This window comes from Lagenorhynchus albirostris, chromosome 18 (assembly GCF_949774975.1).
Source record: "Lagenorhynchus albirostris chromosome 18, mLagAlb1.1, whole genome shotgun sequence".
NCBI lineage: Eukaryota > Metazoa > Chordata > Mammalia > Artiodactyla > Delphinidae > Lagenorhynchus > Lagenorhynchus albirostris.
Genome location: NC_083112.1, coordinates 66185265 through 66201280, shown reverse-complemented (window position 1 = coordinate 66201280; position 16016 = coordinate 66185265). Strand labels below are relative to the sequence as shown.

Genomic DNA, 16016 nt, shown 5'->3' with positions numbered 1-16016 from the left:
CACCTTGAACCAAAACCACTTTTTAAAAAAATTTTATTATTTATTTATTTTTGGCTGTGTTGGTCTTTGTTGCTGCGCGCGGGCTTTCTCTAGTTGTGGTGAGCGGGGGCTACTCTTTGTTGCGGTGCGTGCGCTTCTCACTGCAGTGGCTTCTCTTGTTGCCGAGCTTGGGCTCTAGGCGTGCAGGCTTCAGTAGTTGTGGCACGAGGCTTCAGTAATTGTGGCACATGGGCTCAGTAGCTGAGGTTTTTGGGCTCTAGAGCGAAGGCTCAGTAGTTGTGGCGCACAGGCTTAGTTGCTCTGAGGCATGTGGGATCTTCCTAGACCCCCAGGGCTCAAACCCATGTCCCCTGCATTGGCAGGCAGATTCTTAACCACTGCACCACCAGGGATGTCCAAGAATTAAAAGTTTTAAGAAACTTGCTAAAATATCAGTTTAATAGTAAATATCTAACCAGAGAAGGGTTGGATTAATAAAATGAAGAGATTGGGGATGACCTGGAAAACGAATTTCTCATCTCTGACCTGATTCCATATCTTAAAGTTCTTATGTTCTAGTTTTCAATCTACACTGCTTTTTATAGTGAATGCTTCCATTGGTGATAATCATAGAAGCACATACTTTGTTTACTTTTTTGACTACAAGCAAAATAAATACTAATATAAAAATGTGCTTATGCCGTTATAGTTTATATGAATTGTGATTTATCCATCTATTCATTTCTGTGTAGACAAAATGATTTATAATTTTAAAGTCTAATCTAATAAACTTAGACAAAAAAGATTAAAAAGAAAGAAAATGGAGTAGCTGTTGAGGTAAATCACATATCTATAATTTTTCAAATTTTAATCCTTAAAATAATTCTACTGAGCTATAAATGCATTCTTCTGCTTTTAGTATATAGATACATTTTCCCTTTAATATATGATTTGAAGTCTTGTATTTCAATTTTCACTTAAAAGTCTTTTTACTTTAAGATGAATTTTTTCCAAAAAACATACCCAGTCCCTTCATACTCAAGAAAAGACTAAGGTCACTATTTTGTAAACTCACAGCACTATGATTTCCCAAATCTTTTTTTTTTTTAAGCTATATATCTTACCTATATCCATTGATGTTACAACTGTCCTAGACAGTCAGGGATTGATAGAATCCATAATCTTAGGGCAAAATCAACCTCAAAGCGTTATGGGCTAAGGCATCCCCGTTTCCTTCAATTAGATCTTTCATTATAATTCTCCCATTTCTTCAAGCCCAGGCTCCACCAAACTCAGTATACAACTCAGGTGCCACAGCCTCCAAAAACATTTCTTGAAACAATCAGCTGGAAGCCAGCTCTCCCATCTATGGGTCCCCATAGAAGTCTGCCCTCTATCCTTCTCTTAGGGCCCATGTCCCTTTCTGTCTTGCATTGTAGCCATTTGCTGTGTTTTCCCTACCAGACAGTGAGATCACCAAGGATACCATCTTGAATCACATTCATTTCTTCTCTGATGTGCTATCTGTTAACTTACAGAAGTACTTAACTTAAGAAGTACTGTGTGTGTACTTAATAATTTCTGTAGCCATGACAAATTGTCAAAGAGAGTGAAAAACCTATTAAGTATTTTAGGAAACCCTTGGTCAAGAAAGAAAGCCACAAGAGTAGAAAATTCTTCAAGAGGTGAATCAGAATAACTGGCACATAAAAGTGACACATTCAATTTCTTCACCTTTGTATAACCTCCAGAAGATCAAACGTTAATAAAATATTTATCCTCAGTTGTCACAAGCCAGACTTTGATTTAAAACTCTTGGGTACATGAACATCACGCCAGACCAAAAATACAGCACCATGTATTTTTAATTTAAACATGGATCCGTAAAATCTTTATATATACCTGATATGAAAAAATTTGAGTGCAAATCTCCCAACAGTCACCACAAATAAGAAAACAGGATCTAAAATCGATTGTTAAACGTCTGTAAAAGTACAACGAAAAATATTCCATTTGAAAGTCCAATGTGGCATTGATGTGACACGTAAAATACATTCTCTTACCTTTAGGGAATCGAAGCAGGCGATTACTCTTCCATTTTCGACCTGGCAACTTTTGGGGGGGTGAGCAAATTTGCATTCCTCATCAGAACGGGAGCACGTTCCTCTCTGGAACTGTCTGCAGACTTCCAAGGTCAGCCATTTTGTATCTCTGACCGGGGCAACATTCAAAGCCATGATGAGAAAATAATTTGGATCCTGTTCGTTTCTGTTAAATGATGAAATCAAATCAAGTTCCAATGATTCCAAAACTATTGCTGTGAAAAATCCCACATGTAAGTCTGAAGGTAAGTGACAAATTGCTTAAAGAAGCCCAATCCGGGAAACAGAGTGAGGAGAGAATTTATCGGCAGGCGGTCACTCATCAATCAATATGCCCCACTCGAAGACTGCGGGCCGCAATGAAAGCATGCTCAGTGTCATCTCTGGCTGCAAACGTCCGAGTCGCCTGATCGTTTTGCAGACACAATTGTTTTTAATAAAGTGACTTCAATATCATGGCACTCCTTGGGAGAATATTTAGTTCTGATGCTCGCAGCTATTGACGATGCTGGAAAATAAGCCACTTAGATGTTCAGATCTTGGCAGGATTTCTCTTTCCTTTCACCTTTTAAAATTCCGCAAATCAAGCAATTGGCAAAGCCAGACAACTGAGGTATCTTCATCCACTCGTAAGGTCAGGGTAATGTGTATTGGATAGCAAAACACGATAACACCGAAGCTCCCGGGCTGTGGTTTCCAGCAAAAGTGACTTCACACAGGCACTTTTAAATCTTGAACCTGCAAAACACAAATAAAATATCAACTTACACCCAAACTCAATGGAATCAACACTTTAACAAACTATTTGGCTCTTATCTAGAATTTGCGAAAGTGCGGTTTAGAGCTTTGAGCTTTGAATATAGTGAGGAAAGTTATGCATTAAAAAAGAGAGAAAAGAATGCGAAACTGCAACTGTACTGCAGAACTGATCCAGGCAGCAGTCCAAAAGTTAGGAATGACTCAAACAGATGAGTGTGGCAGACACAATAATTAGGCATTCTGAAACAATTCAATCTAATGTGCCTAATCGCCAAAACAGTGTATTAGAACTGTGACTTCCAATTAATTTCACATTTAGGCCATTGATTTTACTGTTGGAAATGCTGTAACCAATCATTTGGGATGTGACTCTCCTAAATAATAAGGATATTGTCATTCTGGATGAAGTGTGGGCTCCTTACCCTTTCCAACCTTTTCTAGTTTACAGAGATTTGAACTTAGAGAGGGAAAGGTAGATCTGATATTTACTCTCAGATCTCTTATACTTTCTCTCTACATTTTTTTTTTTTTTTTTTTTTTTTTGTGGTACGCGGGCCTCTCACTGTTGTGGCCTCTCCCGTTGTGGGGCACAGGCTCCGGACGCGCAGGCTCAGCGGCCATGGCTCACGGGCCCAGCCGCTCCGCGGCACGTGGGATCTTCCCGGACCGGGGCACGAACCCGTGTCCCCTGCATCGGCAGGCGGACTCCCAACCACTGCGCCACCAGGGAAGCCCCTCTCTACCTTTAATACTTGCGTGACGTTAGTGTTCCTTTCTAGGCTGTAAGCACTCAGAGGGTAAGGGCAGTTTGCATATTCCATTTCTGTTTCCCTAGGGCCTTAGTTCATGGCTATTTGGTCCTCAAAAAATATTTCTTGACTGATTTAACTGATGACTGACTCACTGACTAAGTGAATGAATGCAAGTTCATTTTAGCTGAGTCCGGTTTAGATTTTAACGGAGTCACAATCTGAGAATGTTCTGTTCTGTGGAATGCTGGGGCTGAATCACCTATCTAACACAACAAAAATATAACAAGTCAATTCAGATTTCTAAGATCAGCATGATAAGTTTCTTTTAATATCTCCAAGGATTATGAAATTATTAAAACGTTAAAAATTTAACATTACTGCGTCAAGCATGAATGGAGGACTAAATATCAGAAGTTGGTCATTTTTATATATTGGATATGCCATGGGATACCTTAGATACTTGCTTAGCCTTGACGGCCTTCTAAAATATTTATAACTAAAAACTTAATAGAGGCTGGAAGTAGGTTATTTAAAATCGCCATGTACCATAGAAGTTCAGAGAGCAATAATTCTTGAGCGATTCACAAGTGTTCCCTGAAAAAGTAAGTCTCACAATCAATTAAGTTTAGTTAACTCCAGGCAAACCAAGCTGAACAGGCTTCCTTGCAAGAGGGCTTTTTTCGGCCTTGGATGAGTCTCTGATAGGGGAAGAGAAGCAGTGGCGTCTCTCAAGCTTATCTGATTGTGGATCGTTTATTTAGCGGGACATCTCCCGGGACTAGTGGGAAATGCTTCTTCATCCCAATACTTCTCTGACTTGTTAGTAGAAGTGTTTGAATGAGTTATCATTGTATGTGCATTTAAGGAAGTTGGCAACCTGGAAAGCTATGACACATTCCTAGCTTCCCGTTTTGAAATATTTGAGGGGCCAGACAGGCTCCTGCTTGTCTTTTTGGCAGGATTGCATTCCCAGCAGCTAACATCAACTATCTTAACTTCAAGAGTTTAAGAAGATGACTTTAATAACCAAATTGCCTCTGGGTCAGGTTTCACCGACCAGCCTGGACCTGCACCCTCATTACCTCAACCCTTACCTCTAAACCCCGTGAGAACAAAGCAAGGGAAGCAAGGGACAAGGAAACATTTCTGCTTGTGTGTTCAGTGGAGCTGAGGTGCCAATAATGTGGAGACAAAATGAGGGGCTGGACACACGTAGTTCATATTTGCCAAATATTTTGCAGCGTCCCCGAGTCCCAAGGACCTGGGTCCAATGGGGTCACAGAACAGCAAGGATGCAGGAGATGCTCTTCCTCAAAGCAGCACAGTCTTGGCCGATGCGTCACGTGTAGGAAAAGAAAGAGGCAAACACAGATTCATGCACAGATGGCAAATGAATCATTACTCAAGTCTTCCTAAAAACCACACAGGAACAATGCTCTTAACTCATTCCAGTGCATGGGGTACACTTTTGCTTATACTTTTAGATAAGAAGACATCCCCCCCCCCCCGCCAGGAGAAACGGAGTGCCATTTCTACTACTATGAAAATCCAACCAGAATTTAGATGGTCACACTCTATCAAGATGGACTTGCTTTTGGAAACAGAGGAACCAAGTTTCTGATGGCCAGAGTCCTGTGTAAGTCAAAGATGTTCCACAAGGCTCGTCAGATTGCACCTAAATATATCGCTGTCCTAACCGTTCATGAATCCAGTCTTTCTCCCAGCTTCTTCTCTGTTTCTATCCTAAAAGTTACCGAGCTACTGTTACAAAGATATCACCTCTCTTGGGCCATGACAACCTCCATCTTCCGGAGTGGGCACAGCAAGCAGCTGTGGGAATGAGGAAGTGAGAATAGATTTAATTGAGGTCACAGGAGGCCACCGAAGGAGATGGGCAATGATGGGCAAGGATGGAGAAGACCAGCCTTTAACATGGTTATCAAGGCACAAGACTAAATTAAGCAACACATAGAGCAAATTACATATCGGGTCTCCCAGACTGGAGGCTCCTGGGAGGCCCACTAGCCACCCCTGGTTATTGAGCACTTGAAATATGGCTAGCATCACTGAGGGACTAAATTTAAATTTTTATTTACTCTTAATTAACGTAAATTTCACTTAAAAACGGATCCTCAGTTTACTTATCGGAAAACTTTTAAGTATGCTTGGGCCAACTTGACTATATGAATCTACTTTTCAGTTGTAAATTTTAGGAGATCTAAATACAGATCAAGTATTTCTAATAAAAATCCAGCATCCTAATTGAGATGTGTTCTAAGTATAAAATACACAGTGATTTCAAAGACTTAGTATGAAAAAAAAACCCATGAAAACACCTCATTAATATCGCTTCATATTTACTACATGGTGAATTGATAATATTTTTAACAAACTGGATTAAATATTATTATTTAAATTAAACTCACTTGCTTCTTTTTAGCTCCCCTTCAAAAAATTCAGAATTATATATGTAGCTTACATTGTATTTCTGCTGATGGCACTGTTGTAGGGGCTTTTGCATTTCTTCTATTAGCCACAGCACTTTCTGGAATGGTGGAAAGTACCCTGTCCTAAGAGCCAGGTTCCAGCCCTTGTTTTGCCAAGCCTCCTTCATATGACCTTAATAAGTCAATTTCTCTGAGATCCAGTTTCTTCATCTGTAAAATGTTAATGATAGTTCCTACCTACTTTACATGGTTACTGCCACGAAGGGCTGATTACAGAAGAAACATAAAAACACTCTGTGAACAGTCAAGAGCTGTCCCAAAGCAAGGTGATGAAAGGATGAGCCGCTCTATAAATATTTATTGAATAAATCCACTTCCAGGCTTCCTCTCTGCAGTCGTTCCCTATCAATGACTGGGGTCATGCCTGGGGTGGATCTGCTCCAGCCACAGATTCTGAGAGCAGGACGGTACCTTGCAGATCAAAGAGCTGACTGCATCCGGAGCGCCCCTCATTACTCAGACCATCTTATTCTGCAGCCGAAGGGAACCCACAGAGAAGTTTCCCCAAGTACACATCCCACGGTGTCACTACAAAGGCCTGAGCCTGCTGTCTTCCTCCAGATGCTACCAACCCAGAAGTAGATGAAACACTTTTAGGGCCCAGTGGTCACCCTGGGTGTGATGCCGAGTCCCAGTATGCTGGTCGCAGTGGTGGGGACCCCATCTGGCTCGAGGCCTTGGTGGGAGCACAGCCGCTGAGTGAGCTCCCAGCGTCCTGGGCGAGGGGGGAGCAGGGGGTGGCACTTTCTAGTTCACCTGCCCAGAGGGCTCCCCGTTAAAATGTGTCTGTGTGGAGAGGGCACGTCTTTCTATTCTCAAAAAGCTGCCACGGGTGTCAGCTTTGGACCCATTCGATGCCGGGCACCCTTTGCCTTTCCTGGAAGTTTCTGTGCTGCTCTGGGAAGCAAGGTCTCTTGCTCCCATTACTTTCCAGTGTTTTCTGTCTAAGTTTCTCCCAGTGCTTTGCTTTTGCTTCTGTTTGCTTCACTGCTTTTCAAGTGTGCTTCAGCTTTATTTCCAGCTTCACAATCAATCCCCTCCCGTTAGCTCCTTCCCAGGCAGAACCTGGGCCGAATCCTGAAGCGCTTGTTCCCAGTTATTTCTCTGGCCGTTGTAGGTATTCCCTTCCCCTGTCCTCTCCAGGCATTCAGGCACCCCACGTTCTCTCCCCTTCCTGCCTTTCTAAGCCCCTCGCAGAGGAGGGTATGATCTTGCCCTGGAGGCTCTGCTGAGTCACAGGCTGGTAGCCCTCACCGGCCCTGCCCCCTGAAGCGGGGCTGCAGCCTGACCTCCTTCATTCCCCTTTTTAAAATTAATTTTATTTATTTATTTTTTTAATTTTTTGGCCACACCACGCGGCGTGTGGGGTCCTACTTCCCCCGACCAAGGATGGAACCCGTGCCCCCTGCATTGGAAGCGCAGAGTCTTAACCACTGGGCCGCCAGGGAAGTCCCCTTCATTCCCCTTTTGATGGCCTCTCTGTAGTCCGTCTTTTAACACTGCCTGGTAATTATTTTTAAGTAGACATCATTATTCCTTAATTCATGAGAACTGTGAATACTGATTTATCCAACTGTCTCCCCCCAGTATAAGCTCCTGTGCATCTAATAGACTGTTATTATTTTCAAATCCTCAGGGTTCAGTTCAGTGCTTGGTTTCTAGAATATGCTCAACGAATATTTGTCCAATAAACTCCTGATCCTCCTCCAAAGAGCATTTGCATTTTAACACGGACCAGAGTCTAACCTAAGGGAATAAGGCTCTGAATAGAGACTCTCAGTACTATCCTGTGGGAAAATTCCAGCCAGCGCTAGCGGCTTACCCTGTTGTTGCCAAGGAAGCTGGGGGTGTGGGTGAGGAGCTGCCCCGCAGATAAATTATTTGAGCTTCAAAACCCTGAATCTTTAGGCCAGAGGTTTTCAAAGTGTAGTATACGTGGGCCAGCAGGCCCAGCAGCCCCTGGGAGCTCATTAGAAATGCAGGTTCTCAGGCCCCGGCCCAGAGGTCTTGGGTCCGAAGTCTTGGGGGTAGGGCCCAGCAATCTGTGTTTTGACAAGCCCTCCAGGGCTGACTCTGAAGCACTCTCAAGTTTGACAAGCACCGTGGTAAGCATTTCTTGCCGCCCTCCTGTGTGCCAGGCATCCTTTGGGTTGCTAGGGGAACCAAGACGTCTGCCCTGAGTCGATCACAGGGTCTTGGGGTCACCGATTCCCGCACAAACAGTTGCAGGAGGGCTGGCTGAGGGTTTCTCCCAGTGGCTGTGTTTCCGATCAGTCAAAACAAAATAAAACTAGATGACACAGGAAACACCTGAGAGATCCGTCCCCGCTAAGACTTGATTCTGAGAATTTGAAAAATAGATTGTCTCATAGCTTGCAGATTTTGTTCAGGATGAAGCAGGCCTTTGATGGGGGTAAATAGGGCTTTGTTTCTAGGGCCCTTGTCTGAGAGAGGACCGTCTTAGGGGGCTGGCGGCCCTTGGTGGCCAGCAGCTTGGCCCGCAGCCGCGTGACGCCAGAACTCTCCACAGAGGGGCTGCTGTGTAAAGCCCCGGCGCCAGATATGACCAGTATGGAGGGTCACTGCTGGCCTCATCTTCAAAGGAAAGGCGAGATGGAAGTTCCAGGATAAGGAAGGAGGTTCTGTAGTATTTCCTGAAATGCCAAAGGACTTGCTGTTCAACAGTACAAAGTAATCCCACGCTTTTTTTAGGGTCTTCACTTACGTGACGCTTCATCTTTCAAAACATATTGAAAACTCTTCTAGGTGTTAGATTTTCAGAAAGCTGTGACTTTTGACTGCAGGAAAGAATCCGCTGTGCACGTTCCTTCCTTACAGTAACTCTGCGATGTCGCAGGGTGAGTTTGGAAAGCACGGTCCTCCACTCTACCACCCTGGCGACCTGCCCCAGGCCACGCCCCTCAGACAAGCCCGGGCTGTGGACCCCAGGTGTCCTCACCTTGCCAACGCTTTGTAGCCAGTTTGTACATTTCTGAAGGGAAACACATCAATCATGTCCAATCTTGAGACGGAGACTGATTAAAACGTTAAGACCGCCTTAAGGAAAATAGTTGTGCAGCACACAGCTTCTCCAGCCAACTCTTGGTCATCTAAGGTATTTTAGCTGTCTGCCAGACAGCGGCCTCCTAGAGAGCTGATTAAAGGATCCTTGCAAAACAAACCGATTTCTGAGTCAGACAGTCAAGGACTTATTTTCCATTAAGTAATTTATGGGATGCCTTTAATTTTATTTTGCATAAATCTAATTACATGAAGAAACTATGTCTCCTTGAGTTTCCTAACTTCTAATTTGGAGAATCTTGGATTTCCTATTTTTAATCCTTTATTTATTTATTTAATTTTGGTAATTTTCATGAATTTTTCCCTTTTTATGTATATATATATATATCTCTATATATTTAACATCTTCATTGGAGTATAATTGCTTTACAATGGTAGGTTAGTTTCTGCTTTATAACAAAGTGAATCAGCTATACATATACATTTATCCCCATATCTCTTCCCTCTTGCGTCTCCCACCCTCCCACCCTCCCTATCCCACTCCTCTAGGTGGTCACAAAGCACCGAGCTGATCTCCCTGTGCTATGCGGCTGCTTCCCACTAGCTATCTGTTTTACATTTGGTCGTGTATATATGTCCATGCCACTCTCTCACTTCGTCCCAGCTTACCCATGTGAATTGGTGCAGCCACTATGGAGAGCAGTATGGAGGTTCCTTAAAAAACTCAAAATAGAACTACCATATGACCCAGCAATCCCACTACTGGGCATTTACCCTGAGAAAACCATAATTCAAGAAGAGTCATGTACCACAGTGTTCATTGCAGCACTATTTACAATAGCCAGGACATGGAAGCAACCTAAGTGTCCATCAACAGATGAGTGGATAAAGAAGCCGTGGCACACATATACAATGGGATATTAGCCATAGAAAGAAGCGAAATTGAGTTATTTGTAGTGAGGTGGATGGACCTAGAGTCTGTCATACAGAGTGAAGTAAGTCAGAAAGAGAAAAACAAGTACTGTATTTTTAATCTTTCAATTCTTAAAACACATTGTTGAAAAATGATTCTTCCTTCCTGTGAGTGGCTTGACGTCTCCAGCTCTATTTCTGGAGCTTAATTTAAAATATCTCTCCACATGCTCTCTCCTTCGGTCCTTGACTCCCTGTATCCTGCGTGTCAGATGCAAACGCCCGGGCTGGAGAGGAACCCAGAGCAGCGCAGGCTGGAGAACTGGGCTAAAAGCCACTTGACCTCCGGGAGTGGGTGTAACCCTGCTCCGTAATCACAGCCACTGAGAAGAGGTCCCCGACTGGGACCTTCCCATGGGAACCCCGGAGGACCAATAAAAATACAGAAATGAAAGCAGTCCCAACTGCCAAAGGCAATACAGAACCTCATTGACTTTTCCAAGCAAAAAAGTGAAGGGAGCAGCAAAAGTGATTGTCCTTAAAAAGATTTTTCTTTCTAGACACCTTAAGATTTTTTAAAAATTTATTGGAAATATAAATGAAATAGTGCTTTGAAACTTTGGCATGGGTTAGGGGTAAGCACAAAGTTTTCTACCCTGGATTCCAGTCAGTCATTCCTCTGTCCCGAATAGCTGTGAAATGTCACCTAAGCTCTCTGAGTCTCAGTTTCCTTGTTTGGAATCGTGGAGACTGGAAATAGCTAAACCATAAATGGATGTATTGCAACCAAAATATAATTAGTAGTATATTATAAGGACTCTCTGTTTGGTGTCTAACCCTTACCAGCATTAGGTAAGGCATCAACTTTCCTTAAATTTGTGTTCATGTACACACACACACACACACACACACACACATATACACGCACAGGTGGAAAGGACTCCTATTCACTAAGAGTTAGACATTTCTGTAAAGCAAATGAAGTGTAACTTAAAGCAAGTAGAAAGTCTCTTTCTTTGATGGTGGTACAAAGTATGAAGTCCTTCAGAGAATGTTAGACAAAACTTTGATAGATGCTCTTCAAAAACTAATTCCAAACACTCATTCATTCTAAGCAGGGAAAGAACCACGGCTACCAGGCATGTCTTCATTTCACATGGTACTTGTTCTTTTGAATATACTTTCAAATACATTTCTATAGAGGAAATTAAACACCGGGGCACCCAAGCCACACAGTAAGTCAGATAAGCCAATGTTTCATAATAACAGAAATAAAAGGAGAAATTCCCCCACTAAAAATTTTCCTCTTGGACCTTGTCTCTTAAAGTACAAGTGAAAAATTCATAAAATCCAGAAATCATTTTAATGCATGAAAATTTCCAGCCCATTTTCATTGTAGTTTCCAGGAACGGGCAGAAAAAGAAAGCCCTTCTTCAATTAGAAGAGGAGAGATTTCTAAACATACTCCTGAAACTACAGCCAGATATAATATATTCAACACACATTTGTATTCAAATTATGTTTTTTCACTGCGCCTGTGTTTTCTATCTAAACATTTATCATTCAGTTAGGAGCTGCTCTTATTAGAATAAAAGCAATTGTATTAGATACCATTTAAGACTGACAGCACTTACCGGTTTCCTGGATATCCAGGACCCAGTGGCTGCAGTGAGAACAATTATCGAGCTGCAGGCTGCAGCCTAGGCCTGAATGCCAGAGAATTCTTCCCAGAACTTCCATTTCCTTCCCAGCCACAGCTGCTGGTGGCCAGGACTGCTCTTCAGCTGACCTTTTCCCTTTTCTCTCTCTATTATCACCAGCCAAATGCCTAGTTCATCTGCCTGGACACGTACAAAGACCAATGCCCCCTTCTTTGACAAAATTTTTGTAACATAACTTTTATTACCACCAGATGAAAACATAACTTTTATTACCACCAGATGAAAATCGTAAATAATCTAGCCAACATGTACACATTGAAGAAGACTCAATATATTGTCATAACTGAAATATAACTAAGATATCAAAGGAAGTCGTTATTTATAAGATAAATAATATGTGTTTTAAAATGTCCACACTTAGGCACAAATATGTTAGAAGACAGAATGAAGTGGTCGGATGTTCACACCTTATTTTGTGTGACGGGCACAATGCAGACCGACATGGGTGAGACAGGTGACGTGGCTTTTAAAGATGCCAAGTCAGTTCCTGTTCAAGTTCCCAACAAGTTAAAGAACAGTCTTGACCCAATTTACACAGTTGTTGTTGTATTCTTGAAAAATTCAGTTATATTGACTGTCCAAAAATAAAAAATACATCAGAAAAAACACTCCATGCAAATACGTGAAACAGTTAAGATCTTGACCCAGATCCCCCAGAACAGGATTTTTATCCATGTGAATGTCCAGGAGGACACTCAGAACTCATGAGATACAGACTAGTTCTTTACTCCCAGGGAGTCGTATTCATTGCAAGATGTCAAAATCCTTTACTTCAGCCCATTACATTCCAGAGAGGTTGCCTGGTCATTAGGACAATGGGGGAAAAATGCTCCTTTAAATTTCCAAAGTTCTCTATAGGGAGTGATGTCGTCCCCATTGAGGATAGTGCTGTAGGGTCTTAGGCTGAGTTAGTCTGAGGAAGTAGGCTCAGTTATAAACTATCAGGATCTTTACTCTGGTAGATATTGGGGAGCACTTGAGCTCTAGACAGGACCCCAACTGGAGGATCACTTAGGATGCACTAGAATTAGAAGAGCTCGCAGGTGGTGAAATTGGTTGGCGATTCCAGCAATGGTCCAGGAGCAAAGGAGTAATCCAGGCCCAAAGTTATACTGCAGGGGTGGGAAGGAAAAGGACGAGGGTGATTCCATATCATGGTTGAGGTAAAATCATCAGAAAAAGATAGATTGGGGGGACTTGGAGTGAGGAGTGCAGGAAAGAGATTTGTCAAAGAGGACCTCAAAATGTGGGTCCTGTGTGGGCAGAAGAACACTGATGCTTTGCCCAGGAGGAAGGATGTTGGGGAGTGGAGGCAAGTTGGAAACGGGACATAGGGCTCGTGGTCATGGATACATAGTTGGAATTAATGTTCATAGAAATGATAGCTAAAACCACAGACTGGCTAAAATGGGAGAGAGAGAGAAACACATATCAATATTTACATCTGTGTGTATATCTAGGAGAGAAAAAAAGAAAGAGTTGGACAGGGTCATGGACACTTTGTTCAGTTATTTAGAGGTGACAGAAAGAGGAGCAGGTGACGCCACAGGAAAAGAATAATGAGAGACAAAAGAGCCTCTGAATAGCGCTGCATCCAGGGTGCTGGGAGAGAGATTCAGAGTTTCAAGGAGGACCGAGCAGCCGAAAGTGTTCAGTGCCACAAGATCAAGGGCATGTGGACAACTGGTGGTGGCTAGATGCCATAACAAGGAGGTCACTGCTGACTTTCCAGGTGCCAGTTTCCGTGGCACTTGCACAGGGGGAGGAGGGTGCCCAGCGCCTGGAGCTCCCTGGAGTATCTGAGGTCGCAAGAACACCGTGGAGCAGCCAGGAGAGTTGTTTTTTTTTTTTTCTTTTTTCTTATTATTTATTTTTGCTGTGTTGGGTCTTCGTTTCTGTGCAAGGGCTTTCTCTAGTTGTGGCAAGCGGGGGCCACTCTTCATTGCGGTGCGCGGGCCTCTCACTATCGCGGCCTCTCTTGTTGCGAAGCACAGGCTCCAGACGCGCAGGCTCAGTAGTTGTTGCTCACGGGCCTAGTCGCTCCGCGGCATGTGGGATCCTCCCAGACCAGGGCTCGAACCCGTGTCCCCTGCATTAGCAGGCAGATTCTCAACCACTGCACCACCAGGGAAGCCCGCCAGGAGAGTTTTGAACCCCCTGTGCTCTGCAGGCAGATGGCCCCTGATCACCTGTGCGCTCCTGGGGAAGTGACCTTTGTGAACCCGAGGTTTGTGCACAGAATTGTAAGAGACCCAGGAGAGTGGCGAGAACCTGCTTCTCCATCACTCTCCGTCCTTTCCTTTCTCTTCTGAGTGGAAGGAGAGAAACACAACAGGAATGTGGGAAAATGCCAGGATGGGGGTGTGGGCCAGAGGAGGCACCAAAGGTAGGGGAGGGACGAGGGCATTAGCTCCAGGGGAGGCTCTGAGACCTGGGCCGACAGAAGGAGGGGAGCGACGGCAACCACCTGCTTTCCCGTTGGAGGGCAGGCAGGAAGAATGGGGCAGCTCTTGTGGCCCCTCCATCTCAGCCGGGGAGGAGGTGTTCCACCTGCTGAGACAGGCTGAGGTGGGACCTGCGATGTTGCCCACAGGAAGAGAGAGAAACCGAGGAGTGTCGAGCTGCCCAGGGGGCGCCACCTGAGCGGGACAGCGTGAAGCTGCTCTGAAATGAATGGTTTCTCCATCTATCCTTGGCAACCTGAGCGCAGGGGCAGAGAAAGGATGCTACCGAATTCAAAGGTCCAGGCCTCGGAGGTGGGACAATTTAAAGCAACACAAAGGGTGGAATTCTAACAAGAGGATGTGCAGAGGTGGCTGAAGCCGAGGAGGTGGGTGAAAGGGCTATACTTCTCTCCTTGCGGAAATTGTATCTGTTATCCTGTGACTGGGTCTGAGTGCATCATGAAGTATCGTGTGTGTGTGTGTGTGTGTGTGTGTGCGCGCGCGGGCGTGAGTAATGTCAGAAGTGCGCACGGCTGGACTCCCCAGCCAAGAGGTTCTAGATCAGTCGTGGGCTCAGCACATAATGATCACATGTGATCTGCGAGTGAGCGAAGGGCCAGTGGCTTCCCTCGGGTGCGAGTGAATAGCTGTGGAAGGTGCCGTGGGAGGTGCGCACGTGTCGAGAAGGAAGAGGCAGGTGTTGGAAGAGGCCGGTGGGCAGAGGCAGCTGATAGCTTCCCTGGTTGACAGCACTGGCCTGGGGGTGAACAGCGCGATAAGACCCAGGGACTAACTTAAAACAAATATTTATGGAGAAGCATTTGAGATAATGGTTTTCAGGTGAAAGGTAATAACGATGAGAGCATTCAAAGAGTTTATGCCTCGTGGCCAGTGTTACTTGGAGGAGGCTGGCATATCTGTGGATGGTGAATGGTGGCGCTGAGGAAAGGGCTAGAACACAGGCAGTTTGGCTGCAAAATCCACCAGGCCTCTGCTTCACCATTCTCTCCTCCAGTTTAGAGCTTCAAGACCACTGGATGGTGATGACTCCCAAATGTGTATCCCTTCTCTCTCTCTCCCCTCCTCCTTCCCTCCCTCCCTCCCTCCCTCTCTCTGCTAGCCCACCTCCCATCCATTAGGAAGTTCCACTGGCCCTACCTTTCTAATAGATCCAGAACCTAGGCCCTTCTCTCCACCTCCCCTGCGGGCACCTTCAACGACACCATTACCTCTCCTGTAAGTTAATGCAGTAACCTCCTAACGCTTGCCTCCTGCAGGCCCATCTCATATTATTCTGACAAATCCCTTGCAAACATAATCAGATCACATCACTTCTCTGCCAGACGCCTCCAGTGGCTCCCCACCTCCCGCTTGAGAAAGCCAAAAGCCTTGCGATAGCCCGTACTGACCTCCCGGATCTGCCCACACCTTCGCTGACCTCCTCTCCCCTTGTCCACTCCCCCTCAGCCACCCTTGCCTTTGGCTGGGCTTTGAGTGGCCAAACATGGGCCTGCCTGGGGCTTTGACCTGCTCTTCCCCTGCTGAGAATGTGCCTCTCCCAGATGTTCAGATATTAGCCTGGGGTAGGCCATTCCTGATGTGATATGGTTTCAGTCCTACCTCCTCACTCCAGCTCACCCTGCTTTATTTCCCTCCAGAGTCCTGATCATTATTTTACACTCACATATTTACCTACTTATCTGTTCGTGTTCTCCCCCAACCACAGTGTGATGTCCGTGAGGGCAGGGTCTGTCTGGATCTAGTGCAACACCAGAACTTTAGGACGTGGTAAGCACGCAATAAATATCTGCTGAATGAG

General features: G+C 44.6%; 1 protein-coding gene across 11 annotated transcripts in view; it reads right to left on the bottom strand.

Moving 5' to 3' along the window:
- MBNL2 (muscleblind like splicing regulator 2) overlaps positions 1 to 16016 on the bottom strand; it is a 152580-nt gene that overhangs the window by 99237 nt on the left and 37327 nt on the right. For all 11 annotated transcript variants that reach the window (XR_009536670.1, XR_009536671.1, XR_009536674.1 and 8 more), the window contains exon 2: positions 2043 to 2819. Coding sequence is in view for 4 of the 11 variants with exons in the window: in XM_060128821.1 (XP_059984804.1) it covers positions 2043 to 2216 (174 nt within the window). In the remaining 7 variants the exon portion in view is untranslated. The remainder of the gene's footprint in view (positions 1 to 2042; positions 2820 to 16016) is intronic.